General features: G+C 36.9%; 2 protein-coding genes across 6 annotated transcripts in view; one reads left to right on the plus strand and one right to left on the minus strand.

The window, feature by feature from the left end:
• The window catches only part of LOC148307286 (beta-1,4-glucuronyltransferase 1-like), a 197,457-nt gene that overhangs the window by 127,546 nt on the left and 54,686 nt on the right, over positions 1 to 15,225 (minus strand). Inside the window, exon 7 of one of the 4 annotated variants that reach the window (XM_088263715.1) lies at positions 13,395 to 13,602. The exons of 2 other annotated variants lie outside the window; for them this stretch is intronic. In XM_088263715.1, the coding sequence (XP_088119841.1) occupies positions 13,509 to 13,602 (94 nt within the window). In that variant the 3' untranslated portion in view covers positions 13,395 to 13,508. Of the gene's footprint in view, positions 1 to 13,394; positions 13,603 to 15,225 lie in introns of those variants that run through there. One more of the 4 variants, XR_015837876.1, reaches the window with a different exon arrangement.
• The window catches only part of LOC148307289 (uncharacterized), a 37,287-nt gene that overhangs the window by 1,943 nt on the left and 20,119 nt on the right, over positions 1 to 15,225 (plus strand). For both annotated transcript variants that reach the window (XM_088263713.1, XM_088263712.1), the window contains exons 2-13: positions 1,237 to 1,407; positions 2,485 to 2,595; positions 3,040 to 3,190; positions 4,478 to 4,649; positions 5,789 to 5,912; positions 7,257 to 7,473; positions 7,589 to 7,700; positions 8,875 to 8,986; positions 10,949 to 11,066; positions 11,532 to 11,668; positions 12,288 to 12,372; positions 15,079 to 15,170. In XM_088263713.1, coding sequence (XP_088119839.1) covers positions 1,237 to 1,407; positions 2,485 to 2,595; positions 3,040 to 3,190; positions 4,478 to 4,649; positions 5,789 to 5,912; positions 7,257 to 7,473; positions 7,589 to 7,700; positions 8,875 to 8,986; positions 10,949 to 11,066; positions 11,532 to 11,668; positions 12,288 to 12,372; positions 15,079 to 15,170 — 1,602 coding nt within the window. The remainder of the gene's footprint in view (positions 1 to 1,236; positions 1,408 to 2,484; positions 2,596 to 3,039; positions 3,191 to 4,477; positions 4,650 to 5,788; positions 5,913 to 7,256; positions 7,474 to 7,588; positions 7,701 to 8,874; positions 8,987 to 10,948; positions 11,067 to 11,531; positions 11,669 to 12,287; positions 12,373 to 15,078; positions 15,171 to 15,225) is intronic.

Genomic DNA, 15,225 nt, shown 5'->3' on the forward strand with positions numbered 1-15,225 from the left:
GTAATAATAAATAAATATTAAAGTGAAAAAACTCAATCATGGGTAGAATATATAAAATGCCCAGACTTCCATACTTTTCTCCATCTTATTTAAAAAAAAATTTATTAATCTGTATTTTACAATATGAATATTTGACAGAAAAATTGTCTTTGGTGACTTTTTAAGAAGAATATAAAAAACCAAGATTTAATCTAAAACGAAAATATTACATGCATTTTACTATTTAAACGTTTTATTTTATTTTTATTTTTATAAATTCTTTTGCATTTCACAATATATTATAATTACAAGTACAAAAAAATATATAATATTATTAGGGGGCTCGGGTATAGGTAATAATAACTCGTAATTAGGATGCAATCGGTTTATTTAACAGGTCGCCATGACAGTACAATGACAAGTGTGTAGCATCCCCTGGATTCGTTTCATAAGGGATATAACGTAAACATTCCCCGCGTACACCCCGCTCTGCCCCTAGCAGGCGCTTGGGGTCATAGTTCATGTTGCTACAAATATTACGCCGTAACAATATCAATAAAAAAAAAGATCCCACAAAGGCATGGCCTGCGTGCGGGTATACATTTTATTTTAGGTTATAATAAAAGGGGACTGACAAGAATACAGTAGAAATCAGAAATAAAGTTAGATTAAAAGTGCTAATATAAACTACAAATATTTGATTTTAACAGAAAACCAAAAATCAAAAAGATGAAAATGAAAATATCTAATAATTTAATCTCTTTTTTTTATTATTAGCTACTGTTGTCTCCCATAAATGATTGCTGCACAAGTTAAAACTGTCACTTAGAATTGTATAGCTATTGTCCATTGATCTTCACATTCGTTTGATAATGCCATAACTAGGTGAAACAATTTTAGATTTTTTAAATTTATTTGGGAATTGTACAGCTTTACATTTAGTAAAAGTATATAATAAAAAATAATTACATGCATAAAAAAGAAAGACAATTACACAATTCCACATTTATGTTATAATAACGATCAAAAACATGACTATATTAATTAATTGTCATAATATTAATTTTTTATGTGTTTTTGTTAATAAAATACAACTTAGTAGACTCTAAAAATCTGTGTTTGATTTAAAATCGATACATTAATCTCATCTAGTTGAGACCTTGACATAAATAACTGGTAAAGTGTTGACAAATTTAGAAGAAATGAACAAAGATCCGGACATGCTGTGACCGTGCTTCATTTTGTTTTGTCTGCTAGGTGTTCCCTTCGGACGGCATGCCGGGCACCATCTGCCAGGTGTGCCGCTACCTGATGGACCAGTCCTACCGCTTCAAGCAGATCTGCAAGCAGGGGGACGAGGCCCTGCGCCACTACTTGGCCCACGGGGACCTGCGCGCCCCCATCGCCTGGCCCCGGGACATGATACAGGCAAGAAGGAGGAAGAAGAGGAAGAAGAATTGTTTCATCATATTGGAATAAATATTCATGTATTTATTTCATCTTGTCTGCCTCCGTAGTGTAATGGTCAGCACGCTCGGCTACCATTCTGGAGGTCCCGGGTTCGATTTCCAGGGGGGTTCAAATAAATATTTGTGATTTTTTCACTGCAATATTTATTCAATACTACCCTGGACGGGTTCCTGAAGCGGAGGGTTGATCACCTTTCTTTCATGTGTAAACGATCAAGATAACACTGCGTTATATGTCCGCCTCTGTAGTGTAATGGTCAGCATGCTCGGCTACCGTTCTGGAGGTCCCGGGTTCGATTCCCAGGGAGTTTAATAAATATAAGTGATTTTTTCACTCTAATATTTATTCAATATTACACTGGACTGGTACCTGAAGTAGAGGGCTGATCACCTTTCCTTCATGTGTAATCGATCGAAATAACACTGCGTTTATATGAAGCAGTGCCCTATGCACCATTGGGGTGCGGTAAGGGTTTTATTATTTTATTATTATTTCATCGTGATGGAATAAGTATTCATTATTTTATTTCATCATAAAATTTGTTTATTTCATAATAATGGAATAAATATTCATTTGGAATAAATATTCACTAATTTATTTCCTCATAATGGAATAAATCTTCATTCATTTATATCATCAAAATGGAATAAATATTCAATAATTTATTTTATCATAATGGAATAAATATTCATTAATTTATTTCATCATAGTGGAATAAATATTGATTAATTTATTTTATCATAGTGATATAAATATTCATTCATTTATTTTATCATAGTGGAATAAATATTCATTCATTTATTTTATCATAATGGATAAATATTCATTCATTTATTTCATCATAATGGTATAAACAAATGAATATTTAGGTTTTTCCCGCCTTCCCAACAATTTGTCAGCAGTTTTTGTCTGAATTTTCCACATAGGAAGCCGATATAGTGAATGATATATATATGAATGAACGGACCTCCTTTATGTTAGTCCATGTTTTGCACATATATCCTGTGCCATATTCATGTTTCAATTTCCCTTCAGCACGTTCCGGAAGGAGTGTTGGCGGGAACCGCTCCCCTGGTCTCCATGTCCAAGGGAGAATATTCCGAGGAAGATGATGAAGAAGACGCAGAAGAAAAAAATGATGTCAAGGTAAGGTTTCTTCCAGAAGATATTCCAGCTCTAGTAAGGATCAATTTTTATTAACTCCGCTGCCTCCGCGGTACAATCGTTAGCGTGTTGAGCTACCGTGCTGGAGGTCCCGGGTTTGATTCCCAGGGGGAGTGAAAATAAGTATTAGTGATTTTATATGCTAATATTTATTTAAGCGCAGGAGTGATCACCCTGCCTTCATGTAGTCAACGATTAAGATAATTAAACCATATCCACTCCCTAAACGAAGCATACGGATTCCACAAACTGTCTCCGGGCTTTTCTGTCGGCTGCCAGTTCCTCTGCATCCTCCCAAGATCCGCGTCCCGAAGTTCTGACGAGAACAGCCACAGGTACGATGGTTAATTAGTTTTTATATAGAGAGATATTACCACAGAGTGACTCGGCTCAGGTTGAAACGTTATTTTGTCTCGATATTCACAGATGGAGCCGACGGAGCCGCCGAAAGCGCCGAACCGCCGCGGGCGGCCCAAGAAAGAGAGCACGCTGGAAAAGGGGCTGCCCCACACCAGCTTGGTGGTTGTCACGGCTGAGGAAGACGGGACCTTGTTCTCCGTGACGCAGGAAGAAGAAGGTAGGGCTGCGGTGCCAATGTCCAGGGCTTTTTCGAAAATAAAAAAGGTCCCGGAACTCACTTCATGTCGAGCTTTTCACTATAAAAATATGTATTGTTGGGTAATATATCCAAAACTAAACAAGGTTTATTGGATTAAATTCTACATTTATTTATGTAAATGTTAATACGTGACGCGTTTCGTCTTATTAAGACATTATCAAACAGTTTTAATAAGACGAAACGCGTCACGTATTAACATATACATAAATAAATGTAGAATTCAATCCAATAAACCTTGTTCAATTTTGGATATATTACCCAACAATTCAATATGGAATTCTACCAACTGTCTGCAGTTACAATAAAATAAAATATGTATTCAAATAGCATTTTTAATATTTATTTCAATACCATTATTTTATTATTTTGATTTATGTATTGAATTTTAACTACATTTTGAGTGTGTCCAAATACTTGTTCACAAAATCTGGATTATCTCCAATTACAGGAGTTATTTTCATATTATTTTTGACATCTCATCAAAGATGAAGAAGAATATGGAATTCTCATGTGTGTGATTATAATCCAGGATTCGGACCTCACATACTAAGAAAAGAGTTTCTGCTTACTAAAAAGCTTCTTTTCATCTCACCAATAGATGTCTCTAGTGAAGTTCTAGTGATTCAAGAGTAATGTTTCAAAATTGGTTCATATATACTTCCAAGAATTTGTGAGAAGAATACGCGCCGAAGAATAATATATTCTTCTTCATCTTTGATGAGATGTCAAAAAATAATATAAAGAATAACTCCTGTAATTGGAGATAATCCAGATTTGTGAACAAGTATTTGGACACACTCAAAATGTTGTTGTTCACAAATCTGGATTATCTCCAATTACAGGAGTTATTTTTCATATCATTTTTTGACATCTCATTAAAGATGAAGAATATGGAAGTCATTTACGGGGCTGACGACCATAGTGAAGTTCTAGTGATTCAAGAACAAGGTTTCTAAAAGGGTTCATATATATAGAACTTCCAAGTATTTGAGTAGTGTGGTTGTCAATAATGGGTAGAATTGGTGAATGTTACACATGTGTAAAGTGATCACTTAAACCAAGCTCTGCAAAAAAAAAAAGTTCTAAATATGTATAAATTGTGATTTAAATAAATGTATACAAATAAAACAATTTTTTTTTTAAAAAAAAGATGAAAAGAAGCTATTTATTGAGCAGAAACTCTTTTATTAGTATGTGTGGTAATAAAAAAATTAAAAAAGCATTGTTTGTGTGTCTGCGTTCCAGACGAGGAGGAGATGGAGGGCATGTTCGGCGCGGAGGAGGCCGCCTCGGAGGTGCCGACGCACGTGTTCCCGTGCGGGCAGTGCGAGCGCTCCTTCCCGCTCAAGCAGCTGCTGGAGATCCACCAGAAGATCCACAAGCGGGAGAGGACGCACCCCTGCCACCTGTGCGACAGGTGACCACTACCCGCTACCCACTGCGCATAGCGCCTTCGCCCCCCTAAATCTCATTCCGGCAGTATGAAATATCACTGTTCGCCTCCATAGTGTAATGGTCAGCACGCTGGGCTACCGTTCTGGAGATCCCGGGTTCGATTCCCAGGGTGGGTCGAATAAATGTAAGTGTAAATAAATAGTAAGTAAAAACGACTTACCACAAAGTAAATGCTTTAAATATTAATAATATTGAGAATAATATAAATATAGGTGATTATTTCACTCTAATATTTATTTAATATTACCCTGGACTGGTACCTGAAGCGGAGGGCTGATCACCTTTCCTTCATATGTTAACCATCAAGATAACACTGCTTTTTTATAATGCAATGATAAGGGTTAGAAGAATAAGAACAAAATATCCACACCCAATGGTGCATAGGACACTGCATCATATTGATGTATGTTATCTTGATCGTTTCTTGCCCCCTAGGAACCAATCCAGGGTAATATCCGTGGAATTGTGTAATTGGCTTTATTTTGATTAATGTAACTAGTTTTTATTAAATCCTTTTACTAAACGTAATGCTGTACAATTCCCGAATAAATAAAAAAATAAATTACATATATATATATATATATATATATATATATATATATGTATTTATATATGTTAAATAAATATTAGACTTTCTACATGGCGGTTACTAATGAGGTGGCAAACAAAACTCTAGGACCTTTCCTTTCTATTGAAACCAATTCCACCCTTCTATGACGCCCTCTCAACCCTTGGCGCCAAGTAAAAATCAGCAAAGTTAGCTGCCGCACCCTCTACTATGTCTTCTTCTTCTCCGGTTGTGACCCTTGTGGAAGCAATGACTCTTATCCAGTTATCCCTTATGACTGCGCTGCACGTAGCGCTCCAACCACCGAGGTGCCTGCTGCTGCCTTAACTCCATCGGTCCATCGTGTGGAGATCTTCCGCTCCCTCTCTTCCCCTCCAGGCTACCCATCACAACCAGTCGTTCCAGGCTATCCTCGTTGCCACGCGCAACGTGTCCAAAGAACTAAAGAATCACCGGCCAGAGTGTAACTCCTGACGAATGGACTCGTTGTCTTTGGCAAGATGGACCATTTCATTCCGGTTTATTGTCCGCAGATCGTTCTTTTCTAAATACGATCTTCAGAAACACGAAACGGTGCACACCGGGCTGAAACCTTTCGAGTGCGTCATCTGCCAACGTTCGTTCGCTCGGCTGACGTTGCTACGACGCCACGAAAAGGTAAACACATACATATATTTTTGACATCTTAACATTTTTTTTTATCAAAAAAGAGTAATATTTGTGTTTTTATTATTTACACAAATATTTCAATTTCATACTATTTTTGTGAGCTAAGCGGCTTGTTATTAGAAATAGGTATCAAATTGTGGTAGAGTAGGTTCGAACTGAGAAACTCTGACTTAAGAGTCCGCGACACTAACCACGGGACCACAACCCGACACAAACATCTCAGTGTAGAAGTCACAATAACAAGTATTTAATAATAACATGTACTATTTTAATCAAGATTAAATTGATAATACATTTCTTTTTCTATTATTTATATTATATAATTCATATTATATTATTTTTTGATATCTCAACATAGATGAAGATGAAGAATATAGAAGTCTGGGCATTTATGGGTCTTACGACCATCAAAGGCTGATACCCTTTTTCATTATGTGTGTGAGGTCCGAATCCTGGATTGTAATCACATACATGAGAAATGCCAAAAAATATTATTTCATTTTATTATTTTAGCTTATATGTAATTTGACCAGTTGATTTATTGACCAGAGTGTGTCCAAATACTGTTCACAAATCTGGATTATCTTTTAAGATAATTTGTTATAGGAGTTATTTTTCATATTATGTACGATGTTGGGTAGACGCCCGACTGTGAAACTCGCGTCGCGGGTTCGATTCCCGCCAAGTGCAAAATAAATTCAAGAAAGATATATTTTCAATTGGTCTGGGTGTTTGTGATGTATTTTTCATATTTACCTTCCCTATCCTTACTTTATAATAGATTTTTTTACTTGGTTTATTACATACGTCAGCCTCCGTAGTGTAATGGTCAGCATTCTCGGCTACCGTACTGGAGGTCCTGGGTTCGATTCCCAGGGGGGGGGGTTAAATAAATAAAAGTGTTTTTTTCACTCCAATATTTATTCAATATTACCTGGACTGGTACCTGAAGCGGAGGGCTGATCACCTCTCCTTCATGTGGTCATGATCAAGATAACACTGCGTTTATATGATGCAGTGCCCTATGCACCATTGGGTGCAGATGAGGGTTTTTTGAATCCTTACTACCCTACCTGCAGACAAGCCTCTAATAGAGTCTTTACAGGTTATTCATTTTAAAAAAATAATAATAATGGACATCTCAACATAGATGAACATCTATGTTGAGATGATATGACATATAAATAACTCGGTTAGTGGACAAACCCAGATTAGTGAAGAATGATTTAGGTAGAGCCAAAATATTGTAAATATTTTTGCACGGTAAGAGAAAGATTAGACCAAATATTTGACGATGTGGTTGAAGATGAGTCACGGGAGAGTCGATTGCAGATCCACACGACGGTGCCCAAGCTGCTATGCACGGACTGCGACATGATGTTCCTGTCGGTGAAGGAGCTGGACGCGCACCGCAAGAAGAGGCACTCGGTGGAGAAGCCCTTCTCCTGCACCGTATGCCCCAAGCGCTTCGCCTTCAAGCAGGGCCTGGACCGCCACGCCGTGCTGCACAGCGACCAGCGCCCCTTCAAGTGCGACTACTGCCCCGAGTGTGAGTGCAGTCCCGAGTCCCTGTGTGGGCGTTCATTTCGGAACATTAAGTATTAAAGTTACTATCGCTTACACCTTCTACTGGCTTCTAACAAACATGTTTTTTTGTTTTCCAGCATTTATATCATCGACCCGTCTCACCAAGCACGTTCAGAGCCACGCAGGAAACCGACCGTACCTGTGTAAATTCTGCCCCAAGGCGTTCCTCCTCTCGCACCACTACACCAGGTAGCGTACCCTACATTTCAGCATACCAATTAGACAGCCGTGCGCATAGATATAAGCCAACAATGAGTATTGTGCACATAGACCAACACCACTAGTGGCAATTGCGCACATAGACAAAAGTCAACAATGAAAATATTGCATATCGTTCACATAGACAGAAGCCAAAAATGATATTTATTCACAGACAAACCCTAGCAATGATATTTACGCACTTGGACTAACCTCACCAGTGACAATTGCACACCAGCCAACAATTACAGTCGCATGCATAGATTTACATGATCAGTGACGATCGCGCACATAGACTAGATACAGTTCAGTTAGTTCAATGTGTGCTCTCACATCTGGTCCTGATTGGACTTTCTAATTACCTCCGCATTCATATTATTTATAATACTTTTAAAAAACAAAAACAAAAAAACAAAAAAGTCTTTTGTCCGCCTCCGTAGTGTAATGGTCAGCACGCTCGGCTACCGTTCTGGAGGTCCCGGGTTCGATTCCCAGGGGGGGTCAAATAAATATAAGTGATTTTTTCACTGTAATATTTATTCAATATTACCCTGGACTGGTACCTGAAGCGGAGGGCTGATCACCTTTCCTTCATATGTAAACGATCAAGATAACTCTGCGTTTATATGACGCAGTGCCCTATGCACCATTGGGGTGCGGAAAAGGGTTTTATTATTATTATTTTTTTTTTAAATAAGAATGAAATTCGTTGCATTTTTAAAATATTATTGCTGTCAGTATGCGGCCCTTAGATGCGGCCCGGGGTGCAATGTGGGTTTGGCCAGGCCTGCTCTAGAGAAACAGTCTCTGGAGAATAAGAAACCTCTAGAGGTTTCTTTGGCATACACAAGAGGTAATTTCTGGCATAGTTGAGAAACTGCCATATGAAAAAGCAGAATTTCTTGAAACTTGAACCATATGAGGAGAATGGAACCATCCAGACTCCCCCTAGATTGCCTTGCATGGCCAACCCCAAGGTTGACGTCTCTCAGGCAGACCACCAAAGGGATGGATGGATGGAGCTGGGAATCGACATCGCAGAAGGCTAAGAACAGGCTTCAAGGTTAACACCAAGAAGAAAAAGAAACTTTAACCAATCAGATTGCCAGTCCTCGTATTCCTATGCATAGTTCCCTTGTTTTAATTGAACCGATTTGATTTCTAGACATCTCCGGACCAAGCACATTCCGGAATCGCAGGCCGGGAAGAAGAGGACATCCAGATCTTCATCAGACGATTATAAATGCGCCCAGTGCAACGTCATATTCCAAAAACAGGTAAACCCTTCTTGCCTTGACAGTAATGTGACAGCAATGCTTGCCATATGGGTTCAATTCCCAGAAGGCCAAAAATTGATTCAGGACTGATCACTTCACTTCGTGTGATCAAAAGTAACATGTCTACAAGTGATCAATCATAATAAGATTTCATTATATTTATTTAATTTTTAAAATGAATTTGTATGTACACCGAGGAAAATTGGTATGATCAAGTATTTCAAATACTGCATAAAGTGATCACTCAAACCAGCCTACATAAAAATACTCAAAAATAGATGGTGCCAGAACACACATGGCTCACTCCTTTCAACAACGTCATATATCAAAAATTGACAATATTCAGTTGTGCATGTTTTCGGAATGCCCAGAAAATGTACTATATCCCAGCAAAAGCACCATATTTTAAACTTAATATTTACCCACTACAGGGCAGAAAGTGTTGTTTTTGCATTTTGAAGAAAAGGTATTGTTTAATTATTTTTTTTAAATATACTAAATATTTTTCAAATGGAGAAAAAACATTCAGGTTTTACCTAAAATGATCTGTTACATGGTAAAAAGTTCGATAAGTTGCTTGATATTTATTTTTAATACATTTTATTATATTCTTAAACTTTAAAAATGATCTAAAAATCAAGTTTTTTGATATATGACGTTGTTGAAAGGAATGAGCGACATGTGAAAATTTTTTACCACAAAATCAATTCTGTCCATGTTTCTCCCCATGTAAATAGTCTTTCCGCACATTTTGGACTTGTTTTAAAAAATATATAATTACGTCATTGTGGCACCAAATGAGTAAGGAGTAAAAACCCGTAAATACGAGGCTTACAACCTATTGTAGGCTGGTTGCGTGATCACTTTATACACGTAACATCACCATTCCTGGTTGATGATCACACTACTAAATTTTGGAAGTTGTATATATATCTTTTAACACATTGTGTGCGGGAAACACTTAACCTTTTGCGGTCCCCCAAAATTAAAAAATAAAAATCCAGGTAGACAGTTACATTCCAATTGGAAAAAAATCTTTTGTCCTCTGCTCCACATACTGTTGTAATAGATACGAGTGATAAAAATGTAAGCTTGGAATTTAAATAAATAATACTACTTTACAACATTTTGAGTGTGTCCAAATACTTGTTCACATAATCTGGATTATCTCCAATTACAGGAGTTATTTTCATATTATTTTTTGATATCTCATCAAAGATGAAGAAGAATATGGAAGTCTGGGCATTTACGGGGCTTACGACCGTCATAGGCTGGTTTAAGTGATCATTTTACACCAGTGTATTTGGACACACTCAAAATGTTGTAAATAAATTATCTGGTCAAATTATAAGCTTAATAATAAAAATAAAAATGGTATTTTCTGGCGTTTCTCATGTGTGTGATTATAATCCAGGATTCGGATCTCACATACTAATATAAGAGTTTCTGCTTAGTAAAAAGCTTCTTTACATCTCACCAATAGATGTCTCTAGTGAAGTTCTAGTGATTCATGAACAAGGTTTCTAAATTGGTTCATTTATATAGAACTTCCAAGAATTTGAGTAAGTGTGGTTGTCAATAATGGGTAGAATTGGTGAATGTTACACGTGTGTAAAATGATCACTTAAACCAGCCTATGACGGTTGTAAGCCCCGTAAATGTCCAGACTTTCATATTCTTCTCCATCTTTGATGAGATATCAAAAAATAATATGAAAATAATACTAATGATGAAAAAAATGTCGAATAACATCCAAAAAAGCAAAAAATCTATGTCAAATGAGATTGGACATTGGACCAGTAAGGGTTAAAAGTGTGTTTTACATACTGTTGGCAGGGAGCGGGAGACGCTTATAAGCGTTCTTCTATTGCACAGATGGGAATTGGGTTTGCGGTTACTTGTGATTAGTATACTAATACATATACTAATGGTTGATTGACTGTTTGTAATTTTGTGTGCCAGGACGACCTGATCTTCCACTCGGCAGTCCACGCCACGCAGGACCTCACCTGCCCGCTGTGCAAGGAGAGCTTCCAGGATGTAGACGACGTGGTCATACATATCAAGTCACACATAGAAGGTACGCATGGCCCATATCTCGTATCGAAGCATCCTTCAAACGAGAAATGTCTGCGATAAGAGCTTTTGTGGGACTCAAATTGGAGTACACGTTTTCATCAGCTATTCTATTACATTGTACATAACCCTTATCTGCACCCAATGGTGCATAGAGCACTGTTTTTATCACAGTAACGGGAAGGTTAAACATGTAATAAATGTAATAAACATCCCAAATATCGGTAATAATAACTGCTAATTCGTATGCAATCGGTTTAGTCAACAGGTCGCTATGACAGTACAAGGACGAGTGTGTGCAGTCTCCTTTGTGTCAATCTCAAGGGTTGGGTCTAATAACATAAACATTCCCTGCGTACACCCCTGCCCTGCCCTAGCGGGTGCACGGGGTCACAGTTTAAGATGATAGAACTATAGCATCGTGACAATAATAAATGTGAATAAGGCAGGAGTGTGTTTTGTCCGGCAGGCGAGCAGTTCATGTGTGAGTGGTGCGACCTGGTGTTCATGTGCGAGGAGAAGCTGGACGTGCACATCGACGCGGAGCACCGGGAGCAGGCCAGCGAGGATCCCTTCAAGGAGATATCCTACCTCGAGGGATGCCTGGTAAATATCACCAATCCTGCCATCAACCCTCTATTGGCATTAGCATTGCTGCCAATAAATATTGTAAAACATGGCGAAGCAGTCCGCCTCCGTAGTGTAATGGTCAGCACGCTCGGCTACCGTTCTGGAGGTCCCGGGTTCGATTCCCATGATTTTTTCACTGTCATATTTATTCAATATTATCCTGGACTGGTACCTGAAGCGGAGGGCTGATCACCTTTCCTTCATGTATGAACGATCAAGATAACACTGCGTTTATATGACGCAGTGCCCTATGCACCATTGGGGTGCGGATAAGGGTTTTATTATTATTATTAAAACATGGCACGATCAGGTATGCCAAATACTTGAAAGTGGTCAGGTTAGGAGTCGTAACAATCGGCGGGTATGTATGAGGAGATACATGAACGTGGAAGAGGCGAAGAATGTTTGCAAGGACAGAGTGGTGTGGCGCTCTATTCTCTCTACCTACCCCTGCGGGGAAGCGGCGTGATGGTTAGTTAGTTAGTTACTTTTATAAATATTGTAATTTACCAGTTCTTTAGTAGAATCCATATTAAGATATGGAATTAAGTCTTGGGGACATTCGGGGTGCAATTAAAATATGTAAATTTTCAAGGTTGACGAGTCTGAACTGATGAACATAAACAACCAGTCTTACGACGGAGAAGAGGATGAAGAAGACACCGAAGAATTCTATGAGAGTAAGTGGAATTAGAATTGACTTTTTTTTTTCATTATTTTAAATTCTTTTGCATTACATGACATAAATTCAAATCCAAAAAAAAAATTATATATATATATATATATATATATATATATATATATATATATATATATATATATATATATATATATATATATACAGTATCTACTCAATGAATTAGGGCCACCCATTATTTTTTTGAATACTCTGAAATCTTTTGGATTATTATATTTATTTTACATAAATACTTTAAGTTTTCTATTGACATCTAATATCATGTATATTACCTTCAATAATATGTAAAATATACCTGGATTATTTAAGCCTTTACAAAATTTAAAACCCTTTTTCTGAGAAAGGTCCCTAATTAGCACAGGTAGACAGATAGTTGAAAGTTCAAAAATTAGTCCTATCTTATTTATTAGTGAAGTTTCTTGAGTTCTGGTTATTGTTTTGTTCAGAGAGGTTATATAGTTATCGTGTCTTGTGAAAAAAACTTAATTTTTAATTTTAGTTCATAAAGTATAATTTTTTTTGTAAACACAAGTGTTTTTTTTGAAAAAGACAAAATGGGAAAAAGTAAAGACATTTCTGAGGAAAAAAAGTCTAGTGTTATAGTGCTACTGAAATTAGGAATACTATCTAATAGAGAAATTTCAAAAAAAGAAAACGTTTCTCATCAAACAGTGGACAGAATTTCAAAATCAATAAAAAATCAGTCACCCGCCTCCAGCAATCGGCGAAAGAACTGTCGTAGGATTAGAAAATCAACACCGAGGACTGATCGAAAAATCGTTCAAAGTGCGTTAAAAAACCGTAGTGCATCAGTTAAAACATTAAAAATAAAATTGGAAGAAGAGGGTATAAATATATCGGTATCAACACTGAGGCGACGTCTTTACGAAGTAAATCTGAAATGCAGGCGCCCTGTAAAAGTACCAAAATTGACACCACGAATGAAAGCGGATAGATTAAAATGGGCCAGGCTACATCGAAATTACTCGGTAGATGATTGGAAAAAGGTATTTATTTAAATTGAATTTTCAACATATCATTTTAGTAAATAAACTTATATATTTGAATTAAACTTAAATTTTCATTATTTTTCAGGTCATCTTTAGTGATGAGTGCCGGTTAGAAGCCGTGACAGAGAGCCGTCGATTCGTCAGGAGAGCACCAATGGAACGTTACAATGAGGCCTGTGTGGTAAAAGTTATCAAACACCCCCCTGCAACAATGATATGGTCATGTATTATTAACAATTTACCTGGGCCGTTGTTTTTCGTGGAAGGAACAATGAACCAAAATTCCTATAAGCAGGTCCTCGAACGAATTTTATTGCCCTTCTACCATACACTCGACCCAACAGAAGGTCCATACACCTTCATGCAGGATGGGGCACCTTGCCACCGGGCTAAATCAATAATAAAAATTTTGTCTAACAAAAATCTGCCTTTGCTCCCCTGGCCTGGAAATTCTCCGGACCTTAATCCTATAGAAAACGTATGGAGCATGTTAAAAAATAAGGTTTACTCATTTCCAAATCCGACAGTAGACTGTCAAAAAAAAAATATTCAAAAAAATTGGTCAGAAGACGAAGAAATAAAAAACATAATAAAACAGTGCATTTTAAGTATGCCAAAAAGAATTGAGGCAGTTATTTCTGCCAAATGTGGAAATACTAAATACTAACTATATTTATATGAAAATATATGCATAATTTAAGCGTAATAAAGTGTTCATGTGTAAATAAAATTCAATGTTGTTTTATTTAAGGTTTTCTCTGAGTTATTCCTGTTTGAATTGAGAAATTGCGTGAAATTCTGCGTGGCCCTAATTCATTGAGTAGATACTGTATATATATATATATATATATATATAAATACAAAAAAGATCCCACAAAGGCATGGCCTGTGTGTGGGTATACAATATAATTTAGTCATAGTGAAGGCTATAAGGGTATAGGTATTATAAGTAGAACTAGAATAATAGTGTTAATATAAAATACAAAAAAATACTTGACTATCGGAAAACAATTTTTTTTATTTTTTTAAATAAAATTTAAATTTAAAAACATAAAAAAGATGAAAAAGTAAAAATGTAAAAAGTTAGCAAGCATGTACTACAAGAAAAAGAGCTTTGTCTGCCTCCATAGTGTAATGGTCAGCACGCTCGGCTTCTGTTCTGGAGGTCCCGGGTTCGATTCGAGGAGTAAAATAAATATAAGTGATTTTTTCACTCTAATATTTATTCAATATTACCCTAGACTGGTACCTGAAGCAGAGGGCTGATCACCTTTCCTTCATGAGTTAACGAACAAGATAACACTGCGTTTATATGATACAGTGCCCTATGCACCATTGGGGTGCGGATAAGGGGTTTGAAGTTGAAAACTACTTTGTTTTTAACCACTTTTTATTGGTACTTTTCTCCAACCAGTTTCGACAAGAATCTTGTCATCATCAGGGTTAAACAACTATATGTTTATGGACCTCCAGAACGGTAGCTGAGCATGCTGACCATTACGGAGGAGAACATTATAAGTACGATTGTGAAATATTTTTGTTTTTTATAAAACATTTTTTCAAATATTCGAGTCTTCCGGATAATCCGCTCTCCGGTAAATCCAACCCCGGAAAAACAGGAATGTACACACATACATACATTATTATGTAATTACGTTATTATTTGGTTATCTTTTTAGATCAGAAAGAATCTGAGCAGGCGGCGGACGAAGAGGAAGAAGAAGAAGAAGAGGAAGAGGATGAAGAAGCGGAAGAAAATGAGGGACAACAGGTTGGTTTTCTTTTTTAGAATGGTGATTGTTGCAAAACTTGGCAAAATCAGGTAT

Source organism: Brachycentrus maculatus, unplaced genomic scaffold (assembly GCF_059751285.1).
Source record: "Brachycentrus maculatus isolate JH-2025_06_01 unplaced genomic scaffold, ASM5975128v1 h1tg000202l, whole genome shotgun sequence".
Classification (NCBI taxonomy): domain Eukaryota; kingdom Metazoa; phylum Arthropoda; class Insecta; order Trichoptera; family Brachycentridae; genus Brachycentrus; species Brachycentrus maculatus.